Consider the following 17,550-nt stretch of genomic DNA (forward strand, 5'->3'; position numbering starts at 1 on the left):
GCTCTCCTTTCTGCCTTCCTGGCTCCACCGTCTTGTGTTTAGAGCATCTCATATATCAACAGACAAAGGCACCTGGGCGCTCCATGAATAATAGAGATCTTGCGGTGAGCATTGCACTGCCTGGAACTTGCGCTGCCAGCAAAAAGCCGCGTCGGCTGGCCCAAAGCAGCTCCTGGCTCTCACCCTCCACCCTCCACCTGTGTCCTGGAGCGCCCGGAAATTGCAGGGTACGTACCTGGGTCCTGGCTAGGAGGCCTATCGATGGCTACCAGCAGTGGCGTAACGTGGGGGGTGCAGGGGGGGCCGGCCGCACCGGGCGCAACATCTGGGGTTAGGGCAAATCCACGGGTTAGGGGGCGCAAATCCACGGGTTGGGGGCGCAAATCCACGGGCTAGGGGGCGCAAATTACTTGCCTTGCCCCGGGTGCTGACAACCCACGCTACGCCACTGGCTACCAGCCATGGTGGCTATGCTGTGGTCTCTGTAGTGCGGCTTTCTGACTGGCCACGGTGAAAACCTGGCTCCATCTTTCCCCCATTGCAGGAGCAGGCCGGCTCGCCAGATGGATGCACGAGGGTCCGGTTTGGGCGGCTGGGGCCTCGGTGATCTGCGGCGCCTCCAGCCTGGCCTCTTCCGGACGGCGGCAGACAAGGCCCAGCTGCAGACGGCTGTTCACCAGGTGAGGTCGCAACCCCTTTTCCGCGTCAGCAAAGCATTGTGTTAACGGAAAAATCCGAGGGCTCCCTTGGACAAAAACAAAGACACCAATCAGGATAACTTGGAGCAAAACAGCAGCCTGTAGGCTTGGTCTTTATTGAATACTCCCACCTGCAACAAGATGAAGCAAGATGGAAGCCCAGAACAAAAGAAGACCCCAACTTTTATCAGTTACTAATCCCCCAAACTACACCCCTAAGACTACATCACAACTACATCACAAAAAGGAGGGTTGAGGGAGGAGTTGTGGAGGTAACCTGAGTGTCCTATCACCTGGCTGGTTCCTCTTTCCCCCCCTCCCCAAGAGTACTTTCCAGGTGACAGAGGGGAGTTTGCAGTTTCCCGCCCCCAGAGGGAAGAGCTGATCATTGTCCTTTGTTCCAGTCCATGCTGAATCCACTCCCATATGCAAGTTCTTTGTGACCTTGATGGTCTTCTGTCTAGGACCATCAGGGTTGGCATAGCAACTGGGCAGGGCTCCTGTGTATGTGCTGGTATGCTCAAGGGATTGTGGCTGGCCTGTATCAAACCTTCCCCATTTTGTAGCCCTTCCTTCATGGAGTAAAATAAAAGTGGAACAGTGCAGATCCGATGTATGGTTGATTTTCTATGAATTTATAACAGAAGCATAGCGTATGTAGTGTGTAAGTGTATTTGTGTGTGTGTGTGTGTGAAGTTTGTACAAACTGAATGATGGGGGGGGGTTTCCTGCGACAGTTGCAAATGGTTGCAAGCGTCCTGGCATTCAGTCTCCCATTGTGGCCAGAAGATATGCCTCTGGATACAGGAAAGCGATGGGCACAGCTACACTGCTCTTGACCAGGGAGGCTCCACACCTGCCGTTACTGCTTTACAGCTGGGTTGGATAGCCAGCTGCCAGGGACTCTTTAGATGTGATTTCTCCGGCCACAGAGGGCTGTCCTAGGTGATCCCTTGGGTTCCTCCCATTCCTCCCTTTTTTTGTAGAAATAATTTTTATTATTTGATTTTACAAAAGTTACCACCTTACCAAATACATAACCATCTACAGAGATTTCTCTGAATCCCTGACTTTCCACCTTCCCCTCCATGTGTCCTATTGTCAAGATTTTCAACTGCATATTATTACATAAGCCATATTTTGTATCTGTCCGTATTTCCATCATGTTAGCTACATTACAAGTGTTGTTAAAATGCTGGTAATGTTTTCAGCTGATTAAAAGTAGTCTCCCAGATAGATGGGATGAGGGTGGCACTGTGGTCTAAACCACAGAGCCTAGGGCTTGCTGATCAGAAGGTCGGCGGTTCAAATCCCCGCGACGGGGTGAGCTCCCATTGCTCAGTCCCTGCTCCTGCCAACCTAGCAGTTCGAAAGCACCTCAAAGTGCAAGTAGATAAATAGGTACCGCTCTGGCAGGAAGGTAAACGGCGTTTCCGTGCGCTGCTCTGGTTCACCTGAAGCGGCTCAGTCATGCTGGCCACATGACCCAGAAGCTGTACGCCGGCTCCCTCGGCCAATAAAGCAAGATGGGTGCCGCAACCCCAGAGTCAGTCACGACTCGACCTAATGGTCAGGGGTCCCTTTACCTTTACCCAGATAGATTATAAACTTTCCCCATTCTTTCTCGAAGTTATTGTCTTCTTGGTTCCTGAGCTTTCCGTTCAGTTTTGCCATTTCGGCATAGTCCAGCAGCTGTTCCTCTCTGGTGGGGATTTTATCTTATCATCATCATTTATTCTTATGCCGCCTTTCCATAGTTGAAACCATGCTCAAAGGCAGCTCACAGCATGAGAAGATTTACATAATTACAGACATAGCAGAAGTCATAAACAATAAATAAAACACATCAAAACGTACACAACCAAAGAGAAACAATTTCCACATAAATCGTAAGATCTAAAAGTAAAGATACGGCAATAGTATCAATAAAAGCAACAAGCTCTCTCAACCCTCATAAACAATACTCCAGCCCAATAATCTGTTCAACAGCCTCAGCTTTTGTAGCTGGAGTCAGTCCGCACTCCACTCTCCCAGGCCAGATAGGAAAGGGCTGGGTAAGATTGTCTTCCATAAACACGGTTTTAACAATGAGTCCGTAAGTGACTGTGGAGGCCAATTCTGGATCCACACCTCCTTCCACAGTGGGGACATTGGTTTCTGGGCAGGAGATGATCACGGTGAGGGTTTGCCAAGTGTGCCTTCCTCTTAGCACATTTCTCCCTTCCGTCCTGAGTTCGAGTGTCTTCAAAGCCCATGACACTTTGGCAAAGGCTGTTCTCCAATTGGAGCGCTTGCAGGCCAGTGTTTCCCTGTTGTCTGTGTTTATACTACATTTTTTTAGATTTGCCTTCAGACAGTCTTTAAACCTCCTTTGTTGACCACCAGCATTACACTTTCTATTTTTAAGTTCGGAATAGAGTAGTTGCTTAGGAAGATGATAACCAAGCATGCGCACAACATGCCCTCTCTGCCTCACAGGTATTTGGGAGCCATGCATGGCACGGCTGCTGTTCTGACAAGCTCCTGGAGGCATTGCTTGAAGCAGGGCAGCAGTGTTACCTGAAGCAGCAGGTGAGTTCAGGGGTCCCCATCTCTCTCTCTCTCTCTCTCTCTCTCTCTCTCTCTCTCTCTCTCTCTCCCTCCCTCCTCTGTTGTTGTTTAGTCGTTTAGTCGTGTCCGACTCTTCATGACCCCATGGACCAGAGCACGCTTCTGCGCATGTGCGACCACCAAAACCCGGAAGTACCATATTTTTCACTCCATAAGACACACTTTTTTCCTCCTAAAAAGTAAAGGGAAATGTCTGTGCGTCTTATGGGGCGAATGTGCGGTCAATCGCTGGCTCCCTTTCCACCCCTTGCCCAGGCCTCCATTGTTGAATGTTCTGCAGACGTAGGCCATTTGTTTCCCCAGCGACTTGAGACTGGCTGATTAGATTATCTGTCTGGAAACTGTAGAAACGGCTCCCTTTCCTTTCCTAAAGAAGCTGCAGAACTGTGAGTTGAACCCCATAAAAACAGGATTTTTTCCCTTTGCAAAGTAAGCTCAACAACTTAGAGCTGATCCTCAAAAAAGGGCCTTGTCCCCTTTGCAAAAGAAGCTGAACAACTTTGAGCTGAACCTCAAAAACGGGGCTTTTTCCCTTTGCAAAAGAAGCTGCACAACTGGGAGCTGATCCCCCCCGAAAAACGGGGCTTTCCCCCTTTCCACCTCTAAAAACTAGGTGTGTCTTATGGTCAGGTGCATCTTATGGAGCAAAAAATACGGTAACCTGTTCTGGTACTTCCGGGTTTTGGGGGTCTGCCACCTGAAAAAAACGCAACCTGAAACGTCAGTAACCCGAGGTGTGACTGTACATAGATATCTATATGAGATACCCTTCCCTAGCTGCACTGGGATTTTCAACTCCTGGACTCCGACCACGACGGCTACCTCTCCGCCCGCGATGTGGAGCTGCTCCTGGCCCAGGTGCCGCACGCCCACCCTGCAGGGGAGGCCTGGCAAGACTTCCTCAGGAGCCGGGGACCCAGCTTCTCCTGGAGAGACATCGAGGTAACGGTTGGGCTGCGGAAATAGAGGAGACAGGAGACTGTCCCACGCAGGAGACTGTAGCCTTTCTAGGCCCTTTTAACCATGGATAGGAAAATGTTGCACCCGAGCAGGGACCAAAGGAGCCAGGCGACACCAAGGGGTTAAATCCAGAGAAAGAGCTTTTATTCTGCCATCCCGGGGGGGGGGGCAGAGGAGCAAGTGTGATAACTCACAAAAACAAGCACGAGTTCACATGCGTTTGCACAGAGTATATATCCCCCTTCCAGTTCCCTCCCCCTTTCTCCTCCCATGTGAGCATGAACAGAAAGATCCTGCCTTGGGACCCCGGGAAAGGGGGGTTTCAGAGTGTTCCAGTTATGTTTCATTCTTGTGCTTTGGCATGCGGACAGAAGCAAGTTGCAATCTGGTTTTTAAGCAAGGACAAAGGCTCTGAGAAAACAATGGACTCTGTTCCCTACCTTTTGTTACAGTATTTTAGTTACAGCAAGAGGAATATGCTTTTTGCCTTAGAGGAAATGCAGTTTTTAAAAATGCTTGAGGCGAGGCTTTTGAGGCCTGGCTGAGGGGGGGGGATTCACAAACAGTTTTAGGGTTTTGGGGGTAATCCTAACTGTTCCCCTTCAAGACGTGGTGAGGCGGTGGCTTCAGGCGGCAGGTCAGAGACCTGCTCCCAGTGCAATGGGCTTCCTCCAGTCGCCTCCAGCTGCTTCGGGCGGTTTTCCGTGACGATGTACAGTTTTCCGTTTGGCCTCAGGCGGCAAAATGTCCCGCGCTCCAGGAGGGCCTGAGGGGATTGGCCCAGCAAGGGTCCCGGGGGCCAGGCGGTGAGACGAGGAGGGCCACACTTGCCCCTGGAGGGCCTGAGGTTCTCCACCTTGAGGTAGACGGGTGGTCCTAGGTGGAGGAGCTAATGGGGTTCGGGGGCCAAGCAGGACCCACATGTTGCAGGGGGGCAATATTGTGGGGTGCCAGCTTGCCTGCATGGCCGGGGAGTTACACAGGCCCCTCACCCGGTTTCCTCTTGCTTCTCCCCCCCCTCACCCCGCAAGGACTGGCTTTTCAGACCACCCCACCTGCTTGCGGACAGACCCCGCACCGAGCTGAGAAGGAGCTGCTTCAGCGAGCAGGTAGGAGCGGGAACCAACTTGGGATGGAAACTGCTCGGGAATCGAGCCTTGGCGACGTCCGAACCAGGATCGGGCCCCGGTGGTTGGGAGAGGGCGGGCTGCCTAGGAGTAGCTCAGCTATGGAACTCACTGCTGCAGGAGGGCAGCGATGGCCATCAGTTTGGATGGCTTTCTGTGAGCGCCAGACTAGGGCCCGGGATTTAGCGTTCCCAAAGCAAGGAAGGATTGGAGTCTGATTAATAGAATACACACAAGGCTTGACCAGCAAGACTCTGGGAGGAGGTGCGTATAATAATAATCCTGTCCACCCCTCGGCCCAGGTCGTTTTATTCACAAAAGAACTTTTTACACAGTGTTCGTAAGAACCAATCAGATTTCCTCTGAGCATTTCAAAAACCCCACGTGGAGACAAAGTTAAAAATTAAAACTTGTTGTTGTTTAGTCGTTTAGTTGTGACCGACTCTTTGTGACCCCCTGGATCAGAGCACGCCAGGCACTCCTGTCTTCCACTGCCTCCCGCAGTTTGGTCAAACTCAGGCTGGTCACTTCGAGAAGACTGTCCAACCATCTCGTCCTCTGCCGTCCCCTTCTCCTTGTGCCCTCCATCTTTCCCAACATCAGGGTCTTTTCCAGGGAGTCTTCTCTTCTCATGAGGTGGCCAAAGTCTTGGAGCCTCAGCTTCAGGATCTGTCCTTCCAGTGAGCACTCAGGGCTGATTTCCTTCAGAATGGAGAGGTTTGATCTTCTTGCAGTAGTCCAAGTTGCAAAGTGAGGAATTTAGTTCCTGCTCAGCAGCACCCATCTCCTTAGCTCAGGCTTCCCAAACCCAAGGATCTTGTTGAGCAATAGCTTCCATCAGCCCCCAGACGATAGATTTTATCTGATTTTATCTATCAGATAAAAGAGGGAAACTGTTCACGGAGGCGTGAAGACCCTTTTCGAACTATTTGAAGAACTGTTACAGTCAAGTGAAAATGAGGGCTGGGTTCGAACTATGAGCAGCGGGATGAAAGCAATGATAAGTGAAATAGAGGATAACTGTATTAGATAAAAATATGTCATATAAAACAGTAGATTTAAGTCGGGAATAAAAAAAAGCTTAGGTATAAGTCTGGAATCAAAAAAAGGTAAGGCTGGGAAGTCAAAATTTTAAGAAAAACATATACAGTCATACCTCGGGTTGAATGTGCTTCAGGTTGAGTGCTTTCGGGTTGCACTCCGCGGCAACCCGGAAGTAACAGAGTGTGTTACTTCCAGGTTTCACCGCTCGCGCATGTGCAGACGCTCAAAATGACATCACACGCATGCGTGGAAGCGGCAAAATGTGACCCGCGCATGTGCAGATGCACCGTCGTGTCTTACGTTCTATTCAGGATGCGAACGGGGCTCTGGAACGGATCCCGTTCACATCACGAGGAACCCCTGTATTGAAATTTAGCTAAGTTTGTAAAACTTGTGAAAATCAATAACAAAATTGTGTCAGAAAAAGGGTGGTCCTTTGTGGCCTACAGTTTACAGTTTGCAGCTATTGACGGCACCCTTTGGGATCAGAAACTATAAGTACTGTATTTTTCGCTCCATAAGATGCACCAGACCGCAAGACGCACCTAGTTTTTGGAGGAGGAAAACAAGGGGGAAAAAAATTCTGAATCTCAGAAGCCAGAACAGCAAGAGGGATCGCTGTGCAGTGAAAGCAGCAATCCCTCTTGCTGTTCTGGCTTCTGGGATAGCTGCGCAGCCTGCATTCGCTCCATAAGACGCACACACATTTCCCCTTACTTTTTAGGAGGGAAAAAGTGAGTCTTATAGAGCCAAAAATACGGTAAATGGTGCCTCATCAGGAGTTATGAAAATTGAACAGCACGTTACGGCACTGTTTGGGTTTGCCCTGGCAACAGCAACCCTGTAAGGCCCTTAGTACAGACCAGGGATGGGAGAAAGTAACTCAGCCCATGGATTGATTATTTGGCAGACGAAGGCTTTGAACGCAGGTCCCCAACCCCTGGTGTGAAATTCAAGTCCTTCTGCCCAACCATGTTGACTTGAGGTTTTCTATCTCTCGAAGGGTGCAAGCGGAAGGGCCAGCAGCCCCCTCTATCGCTGGGGCATCAGGAGATGGGATGAGCAGCCGCTGGAACGGTAGGTCTCCCTGCTCAGAGGAAGGGACTTACTCTCGAGTAAGGGTCTATAGCAGCAGCAGGAGGAAACCTCCATCCCTGCAGGTCAGCTTTGACAGGTGGGCAGGGAAACTCACTTGTCAATCTCACAAGGTCTTGCGATGTCGCATGATTGACATCTGATTGTCAAAAGCCATGCCGGGCTTGCAGAAATGGAGAAAAAAGCGAGCAATTTTGCAAGCACAGGCAATGGAGGAGATTTCTTCTGAGCTCTGCCTTTAATTGCAAAATAGAAATAGAAATACTTTATTGTCACTGTACCACTTGTTTACAGTGAGATTAAACGAGCCCCCCTCCCCCCCCAATCTCTCAGTCCTTGTTACACTCTGTGTGCTGTCCTACGACCACCAACCCCAAACCTCAGCTGCAATGTTGCTGTCTTCCATTCAGCAGCCTCACGGCCCACGGGTAGAAACTGTTCTTTAACCTGTTGGTCCAGCTTATCATGCTTCTATGTCTCCTGCCTGAGGTCAGGAGATTAAAAAGGTGCTGGCCAGGGTGTGAGTCATCCCTGAGAATGTTCCTTGCTCTTCTGAGGCAACATCTCCTGCGATAACATGCAATGACAACCCATGATATCGTGTGCCGTCTTCACCACCCTCTGTAGGGACTTTCTGTCCACGGCTGTCAAACCAGCATACCACACCGTAATACAGTATGAGAGAACACTTTCTACTGTGGACCGGTAGAAGGAAATCATCAGTTGCTGTCTAACATTGTTCTTCTGCAAGACCCTAAGGAAATGAAGTCTCTGTTCGGCCTTCCTAACCACCTGGCCTGTATTGACCTTCCAAGTAAGGTCTTCACTAAGATGGACTCCCAGGAATTTAAAGAAAGAGACTCTCTCCACACAGCCCCCCCCCCGATATACAACGGGGCTAGCTCCCCTCTCTTCCTCTGAAAGTCCAACACCATCTCTTTGTCTTGCCAATGTTTAGGTGCATATTGTTCTCTGAGCACCATGTGGATACCTTTTGAGCCTTCCCCCTTTCCCTGGTGGCTTTTGTAGAGGATCACGGCCTTATTTATTTTGTTTTATTTACTGGAATTTATATCCTGTTTGGCTTTCTCAAAAGCAGCCACAAAATGGTTTGGAATTGTAGAACTGTAGAGTCGGAAGAGACCGTGAATCTCAGCCGTCCAAAAACCTCCCAGGAAGGAGAGTCTGCTACGTTCCAAGTCCTTGGGGAGTCTGTTCCACTGCTGAACAGCTTTTACTCCCAGAAACTTCTTCCTGCTGTTAAGTCAGAATCTCCTTCCTTGTACAGCGGTTCCTTGGTTCTCAAACTTATTCCGTTCCGGAAGTCTGTTCCGAAACCAAAGTGTTCCAAAACCAAGGCTCGCTTTCCCATAGAAAGTAATGCAAAACGGATTAATCCGTTTTAAAAACAACTCCTAAAACAGCATTTTAACATGGATTTTACCATCTAACGAGACCATTGATCCATAAAACAAAAGCAATAAAGAGTGTACTGCAGTCACAAAATCAATCAATCAATCAATCAATCAATCAATCAGTAGCTGAACTGGGTTCCACACAGTCACAAAAACAAAACAAAAAGAGCTGCGAAAACAAAAACGTGAAATAAATAACAAAAACAGAGAGATCTCAGCGTAACACTCAAATTGGAAGTGTAACACTCATATTGGAAGTGTGGCACTCAAAACGGAAGGGTAACACTCAAATCAGCAGTGTGGCACTCAAAACAGAGCATGTTCGGCTTCCGAAAAAAGTTCGCAAACCAGTACACACACTTCTGGGTTTGCAGTGTTTGGGTTCCAAGTTGTTTTTGTACCAAGGCATTTGAGAACCAAGATACCACTGTAACCTGAATCCATTGGTTCGAGTCCTACCCTCCAGAGCAGAAGGAAACAAGTTTGATCTATCTTCCATAGGGCATCTCTTCTGATATTCTCCCGTCATCTCCCATTATGAGACTGCCAGCATGCAAAATGCCTTTCAGTGATGCCTTTCGCACTCTTGCCAGTGTCAAAGCAGAGGGCGTACCTTGCAAGGCACATATATGCCTTTGCAAGAGGGGCAAGGTCTCAGAACAGCAACTCAGGTGCCTTCTGTTGGGATTACACTCCTCCCGAGCTGCAGATGTGTGGGATTATTGCATGTCACATGTCTGTTCACATTCCAGCACAGATTGCTGGAGTCTGGGAGCGGAACTTCTGCTCTGTATCGCTTTTGTTTTGGGTCTGTCTCAGAGAAGACGGCAAGGAGAGATGCCATGTTTTCTTTGTCTTGATTTATGTATAATAAATGCGTAGTTTAGTATTGTATCCGCGCCTCGGGTCTTATCTGTTGTGCAGTTTACACTGCTGAGTGATGTGTGCTCAAGGCTGCTCGGCTTGAGTCACAGACGCACATCGGAGGAGAAGAGGTCAATGGATCTCCGCAGCTGCAAGGCTGAGAGGGAGACGCTCCAGTGGGGGCCGAGCCAGTTGGTTTTTCGTCCCCCGATTCCGACCCCTTCTCTCTGCCACAGGTGGGACTCTGGGGGTCTGAGCACCCTGCTTGCAGAGGAGGCTTCTGGGGTGCTGGCAGCGCTGGAGCGGAAATACCGGGTTCTCCAGAGGAAACTGTGCGCTGAGATGCTGCAGGCACACTATGGTGAGAATGTGGGGCACAGCAGTGGGGCAGAGCAGGAGTTGCATCTGGGGAAAGGGGCAGTGATGACTCAGACGGGGGAAGTGCAAGCCAGTGGGCTGGACGTCCAGACATGAGAAGATCCCCTCGCTTAAGAGAAAGGGCCACCAAGATGTGGTGATCGACTAGGTTAGTGGATTTTTTATTTTAGCAAAATGTATACGCCACTTGATTTTAAAAACACCTTGAAGAGGTTCGAAGGACTAACTGTGTGTGTGTGTGTATTATTAAATTTTCTAATTTACATATCAAAATATTCATTTAAACAACCTTAAATCAATGACTTCCCTTCTTCTTTTTCCGTGGTTCATTTTGCATACCATACACCTCTGCATATTTTACATGTAACTAAACCATTCGGTAATCCATTGCTACATTCATCAAAACTCATTTACACTGTTGAATGTATCAGAACGCTTCCAGCATTTTTAAATAAACACAGTTTTCACCCCTATATTCAATAAACATTTCCCAGTCTTCTTTAAACGTACGTTCTTCTCGTTCTCTTACTCTATAAGTTAAATCTGCAGAGGATAAAATAGTATCTTAAACACTGTGCCCCACAGAATTATAGATCTTTTTGCTCGACGTGGGGCTCGAACCCACAAACTTGAGAATCCCATGCTCTGCCAACTGAACATGTAGAGTTAGGGTCTCTCTCTCTCTCTCTCTCTCTCTCTCTCTCTCTCTCTCTCTCTCCTCCCCACTGCAGGGCATCCGGTTTGGACCTCCCTGTCTCAGACTGCGAAAGAGGACAAGCTCTCCGAGCTGGAGACCCTGGTGGATTTCGGCCTGCGCGAGGGAAGCATCCTGCCCCTCTCCAGCCTGCCCGGGGCGCAGCACGAAGTCAGGTGCGCTTGGTGCATGTGTAAATGGCCAGCTGGGGGCATGGGGACCAGGGCCGGATTTAGGTTTGATGAGGCCCTAAGCTCCTGCCAACCTAGCAGCTCGAAAGCACATCAAAGTGCAAGTAGATAAATAGGTACTGCTCTGGCGGGAAGGTAAACGGCATTTCCGTGCGCTGCTCTGGTTCGTCAGAAGCGGCTTAGTCATGCTGGCCACATGACCCGGAAGCTGTACGCCGGCTCCCTCGGCCAGTAAAGCGAGATGAGCGCCACAACCCCAGAGTCGTCCGCGACTGGACCTAATGGTCAGGGGCCCCTTTACCTTTACCTTTTAAGCTCCTGAAGGCAATGGGGCCCTTTATATGTCCAGCTGTCCTTTGTCAACAACAAATTGTCGCTGTTTTTGTGTTGAATATATACTATATGGTAATTTATGGACCTAATAGGTATCTCCAGCCATTTGCACATTTTGCCATCCAACCAGTCCATGCAGAATGTAAAGGTAAAGGGACCCCTGATCGTTAGGTTCAGCTGTGACCGACTCTGGGGTTGTGGCGCTCATCTCACTTTACTGGCCGAGGGAGCCGGCATACAGCTTCCGGGTCATGTGGCCAGCGTGACTAAGCCGCTTCTGGCGAACCAGAGCAGCGCACGGAAATGCCGTTTACCTTCCCGCCGGAGCGGTACCTATTTATCTACTTGCACTTTGACGTGCTTTCGAACTGCTAGGTGGGCAGGAGCTGGGACCGAGCAACGGGAGCTCACCCCATCGCGGGGATTCGAACCGCCGACCTTCTGATTGGGAAACATTATTACTGCAGGAAGAGCATAACCAGCAGCCATCCTTAGCCCTCTGCACTATTAATGTATCTAATCCCTCCTGTGGGAGGGAGTTCCACAGGCTAACTCTGCGCCGCACAAAGAAATGCTTTCTTTTATCTGTCCTGAACCTTCCAACTTTGTGCGACCTTTTTTGCTCACCAGATCTGGGGCACCGAAGGCGGGCGACACCAACGGGAGACCCCTCGACCCCTCGGCCACAGAGGGCACAGCCGCCCACGCCCTCCTGCAGTTGCGGCGCAGGAGGCAGGCAGAGACGGCAGCTCTGCTGACCCACCGGCACCTCCAGGGTGGCAGGTGAGGTTTGGAAGAGGGACACAGTCTCCAGAGCAGAAAGTGTCGAGTTGTTTTTCCATGTCATCTTTGTGGGAATGTTCAGGGATGCAGGAGAGGATACATTGTTTGGTTATAGCCTTTCCAACTTGTGTTAACAAGTTCACAATTTTAGCAGAGTAACATTCCCCTTTTTAAACTCAGCGGATGCATTTGCTCGGGCTCACTAAAGCCTCTATAATAACTGTTCTGGTATTTTCCCCTTATTGCCTCATAATAAGACACAACACAGTCTTCTATAAAAGTATAAAAAGAGTTTACTCACACTTCCGGGTTGGCGCCATTGTTTAATGGCGGATTCCCTCCGAGCTCCGGAGGGAATCGGCTCCGTAGCGTCTGGGTCTGGCTGCTGCGGCGAAGCGGGGACCCTTAAAATCACAGGCGCGGATGCCTGTGAACACAGAGACTCGGCGGGCACCATTTGCGCCCCCCCAATCCGCGACGGAGCCTTTTAAAGGCTTCGGAACGGAGGCAGGGTGAGGCGTGGTGCTGAGAGTACTCCCTCGCCTACGGAGTGAAGCCGCAAGCCATTGACAGAGAGCGCCAACTTCTTCCAAGACCGATTGGACTCTAAAATATAAACCCGTGAGTAATACGGAGATTGGAACCTTAAAAATTCTTAATTTTGGATTTGGAACGAGCGGGAAGGGGCTAAAAAGGAAGTTCACCCCCCCCCTTTGTAAACAATTTAAAGCAAAGGACTGGGCAGCTAAGGTCGAGAGAATCTGTTTTTTGTTTTTTAATGAAAGATCCTGACTTCACGGTTTTGACACTATAAGAAGACTTACTGGAGGATAAAAAGAATTTTGGGAGCTGAAATTTCACCCCCCCGAGACCCGGGAACGTCCTATGAGAAAGCCTGTTGCATTGAAGATTTTGACAGCTGTCAAGTGAGCTGCTAGTCAGCTAGCTGTCAGCTGGAAAAAGAGAACATTGTTTCTGCTGTTTTTGCTGGTTTACTTGGTATAACTTGTTGAAAATAAGGAGGGCTGATACAAAATAACTGGACTTTTGGTTTTGAGCTAAAAGGAACATCAAGGAACTAAAATCCCCCTAGAGGGGTAATAGGGACATTACATCACAAAAATGGCTGGAGTATGTAAAATCCAAGCAGAATTGGACAGAGCACTCGTTCTCTTGGGAAACTTGCAAGATGAGTACAATGTTTTGTCTACAAAGGTATCGCTACTACACTGGACAGTAAACAACAGTTTTGAGCCTGATAAGGACTTGAAACAGGAAGCCCATTTAACTGAACAAATAAATGAAACTGAAAGTGTAGATATGATGGAGCAATATGTTGTTTTTGAAGAAAATGAAGGAGGAGCAGGAGATTTGCAGGAGTCAAAGGAGAGTTACAATATGAGGCCTGACATGATGATAAAAAAGGACAATAAAAATTGGATGTGGAAAGCCTGGTCTGAATGGGAGTCTGGAAAATGGAGAGATCCCTTTTGGAGGAGATCTGAAGACCTGAGGATTACAAATTTGTTGGTGAAAGCTGGAGCTTTGGGGACATCTGGATTTGAAAGAAATTTGAAACAAGAGTTGGAGCACCCCATAGGCTTTGCCTTTAAGTATGGAGGACTGGCTGGAAGCATCATGGATTCTGTTGGGCCGGAGCCCCTCCGAGACTTGGGGTTTAACATCAAGGACTATCAAAGAGACCGGCAGAAAGGAACTGAGAGAGATATAAGGGCCTCGGATGTGAGATCTCCAGGCTAAATAAATAACATAAAGACTGATGGATATTGGTTGGGGACTGGAACCGGGAAAAGGGTGGGTGGAGGTTGGGAATCCAAAGGGTACATAAGGATAATTTGCTTTTTATATTTTTTGTTAGTGGTAAGGAAATTGGGTAAATCGTGGAAGGGAAATTTTGGTCGACTTTAGGAAAAAGGTTTAAGAATAATTAATGAGGTATAAGTATTGATGTGTAATTTTAATAAGGTAAAATTGATTTCTTTTCTTTCTAAATTAATTGAAAATAAGGCTGTTAAAAATAAATTGAAGAAATGGAAAAAAGAAGTAAAGTAAAGCAATAGTATGTTAGAACAAATGTTTAAGCTAAGGTAAAGAAATAAGTTAAGGACTTGCTGAACTGACAATTTAAATTGGAATACAAGAAGGGGAGGTGTGAGGAAGTCTGAGAAATAAGGTTAAGAATAATAAGTACTAGAAACTTTGTGTGTTTTTTCTATTTTTTCATTTTTTTTGTTTTTGTTTAGTTTTGAATGTTATGTATTTTTGTGATTTTTGTTTTGTTTATTTTTTTTGTCTTTGTTTGTTGTGTGTTCATTTGAAAATGCTAATAAATATTTAATTAAAAAAAAAAGAGTTTACTCACTCACATTCTGTTCACAATTGGATCCCAGAAGGCAGACTTAGCTTAGAAAAGTTACATACACCTGGAAACTATCTCATAAGGGGACAGTCCCTTTGTCCTCTCTTGGCTGGAAGCCAATTGTGAACAGAATGTGAGTGAGTAAACTCTTTTTATACTTTTATAGAAGTATAAAAAGAAGCCAAGAGAGCATCTTTGGCTAAGCAGATGTTGCTTCTTCGATGCATGTAGTCAAAGAGAGATGGCTGCCCTGCCCTGTGCTTTTGTCGTTACCTGCACAGGTGAGGCCACGCCCACGTCTAGTCACATGCAGAGGAAGTCTGTCCCAGCCCAGAAGGAAACAGGAAGTTGGCCTGCTGGCTGGACAAACATTCCTCCCCATGTGTAAACATGTTCACTCTAGGAATGTTGGACTTGACTGCTCTTGTGTTTCACATCCGACAATCTTGTGGGCCTTTCTCAGCTCTGCTGTGGTGATGCTGGGAACTGAACTGGCGACCTTCTGCATAGAATCGTAGAATTGTAGAGCTGGGACCCCAGGGGTCATCTAGTCCAACCCCCTGCAATGCAGGAATCTCAGCTAAAGCATCCCTGACAGATGGCTATCCAACCTCTGCTTAGAAACCTCCAAGGAAGGAAAGCCGACCATCTTCTGAGGGAGTCCGTTCCACTGAGGAACAGCTTTGTCAGAAAATTCTTCCGGGTTATTAGTCAGAATCTCCTTTCTTGTAACTTGAAGCCACGGATTCGAGTCCTACCCTCCAGCGCAGGAGAAAACAAGCTTGCTCCCTCTTCCACGTGACAGCCCTTCAGATATTTGAAGATGGCTCTCATATCTCCTCTCAGTCTCCTCTTTACCAGGCTAAACATACTCAGCTCCTTCAAGGGCTCCTCACAATGTGTCAGGCTTCGTGGAATTGGCTTCCTTCCCCGTGGCAGTAAATAATATAAATAATAATAATAAATTTTTATTTATACCCCGCCTTTCCCGGTTAGATTGCAATGTATCCTCTCCCATCCCCGGCTCATCCGAAGATGAGGCTTTCTGGATATTTTATTTTAATAATAAATAATAATAAATTTTTATTTATACCCTGCCCTTCCTGGTTCAAAAACCAGGCTCAGGGCGGCTAACAACAAATTTAAAACACTTAATTGAGGCAACAAAAAACAGCATAAAATACAGTATAAAACGTGAATAACAATTCAGAATTCAAAAATCAATTTAGGGGGGAAATCCATCTAATAAACATTGGATGATCCCCAGGGCTGGCTGGCTAAATTAGTCCTGTTTGGGCCAGTGAGGAGACCAGGGGAGAATTAGCTGTGGGCTCCCAGAGTGGGTAATCTTCATAAAAAGGGGAGGGGGAAGGAAGGAAGGGGAATAAAAGATCAGGCTGAATTCAAATTAAAGGCCAGGCGGAATAGCTTGTCTTACAGGCTCTGCGGAAGGAAGTTAAATCCTGCAAGGCCCTGGTCTCATGGGACAGAGCATTCCACCAGGTCGGAGCCATCACTGAGAAGGCCCTGGCCCTGGTGGAGGATAGTGTGACTTCCTTAGGGCCCGGGACCTCTAAATAAGAAGAGATCAAATGGAAGGAACGTCTTACCATTTAGATTCTTTAATAATCACTGTGAGAGAGAAAAGAACCCATTCATCCTAGAATGGCAGTGCTCCCAATTAAGGCTCCACCCCTATTAATCTACGTCACGCCTACATCTTGTAAGCTGAGCTTGTATCCTCTGTGTTTTCAGTTCCCAGACTTTCTGAGCTCTTCTCGACCTTGGGGAGGGCGGTGGAGGAATGCTGTCCAGAGACTGTGAATCTGTTAACCCTCTCCCTTCTGGTGTTTCTTCTCCTAGCAGTTCCCCATCCAGTATTTCCCAGCTTCTGCCTTCTGAACTATGCCCCTCTGCAAGCCACTGTTCCAAATCTATACTGTCCTGCTCCTGGGAAGATTCAGGATCCGAGGGAAGGGGGTGTCTCCCACCATTCTTCCTCAGTGCAACCCTTCTCAGCACGGTCCCTGACATAAGGCTTGGTTTCCAGACCCGTGATCATCTTTGTCGCCCTCCTCTGCACACCTCCCAGCTTGTCAACACCCTTCAGAAACTGGGGTGCCCAGAACGGGACACAGTATTCCCGGTGTGGTCTGACCAAGGCAGAACAGAGTGGGACTATTATTTCCCTTGATCCGGACACTAGACTTCTGTTGATGCAGCCTGGGTAAAGGTAAAGGTACCCCTGACCGTTAGGTCCCGTCGCGGATGATTCTGGGGTTGTGCGCTCATCTCGCTCTACAGTGGTACCTCAGGTTAAGAACTTAATTTGTTCCGGAGGTCCGTTCTTAACTGAAACTGTTCTTAACCTGAAGCACCACTTTAGCTAATGTGGCCTTCCGCTGCCGCTGCGCCGGCGTGTGATTTCTGTTCTCATCCTGAAGCAAAGTTCTTAACCCGAGGTAATATTTCTGGGTTAGTGGAGTCTGTAACCTGAAACGTCTGTAATCTGAAGCATCTGTAACCTGAAGCGTCTGTAGCCTGAGGTACCACTGTATAGGCAAAGGGAGCCGGCGTTTGTCCACAGACAGCTTCCGGGTCATGTGGCCAGCATGACTAAGCTGCTTCTGGCGAAACCAGAGCAGAGCACAGAAATGGCGTTTACCTTCCCGCCAGAGTGGTACCTATTTATCTACTTGCACTCGATGTGCTTTTGAACTGCTAGGTTGGCAGGAGCAGGGACCGAGCAACAGGAGCTCACCCCGTTGCAGGGATTCAAACTGCTGACCTTCTGATCGGCAAGCCCTAGGCTCTGTGGTTTAGACCACAGCGCAACCCATGTCCGTATTGATGCAGCCTAGGTAAAGGTAAAGGGAACCCTGACCGTTAAGTCCAGTCGTGGCCGACTCTGGGGTTGCGGCACTCATCTCGATTTACTGGCCGAGGGAGCCAGCGTACAGCTTCCAGGTCATGTGGCC

At 48.3% G+C, this 17,550-nt stretch overlaps 1 protein-coding gene across 1 annotated transcript; it reads left to right on the forward strand.

Moving 5' to 3' along the window:
* Window positions 1-261: 261 nt before the first annotated feature.
* On the forward strand, window positions 262-16,343 carry LOC128422518 (uncharacterized). The gene is made up of 11 exons (XM_053406610.1): window positions 262-284; window positions 545-680; window positions 3,177-3,269; window positions 4,086-4,198; window positions 4,899-5,130; window positions 5,300-5,377; window positions 7,443-7,516; window positions 10,050-10,174; window positions 10,923-11,061; window positions 12,040-12,192; window positions 16,328-16,343. Exons 1-11 carry the CDS (start codon window positions 262-264, stop codon window positions 16,341-16,343), a joined length of 1,182 nt encoding a protein of 393 aa, XP_053262585.1.
* The last annotated feature ends 1,207 nt before the right edge of the window (window positions 16,344-17,550 follow it).

This window comes from Podarcis raffonei, chromosome 10 (assembly GCF_027172205.1).
Source record: "Podarcis raffonei isolate rPodRaf1 chromosome 10, rPodRaf1.pri, whole genome shotgun sequence".
In the NCBI taxonomy this organism is placed as follows: domain Eukaryota; kingdom Metazoa; phylum Chordata; class Lepidosauria; order Squamata; family Lacertidae; genus Podarcis; species Podarcis raffonei.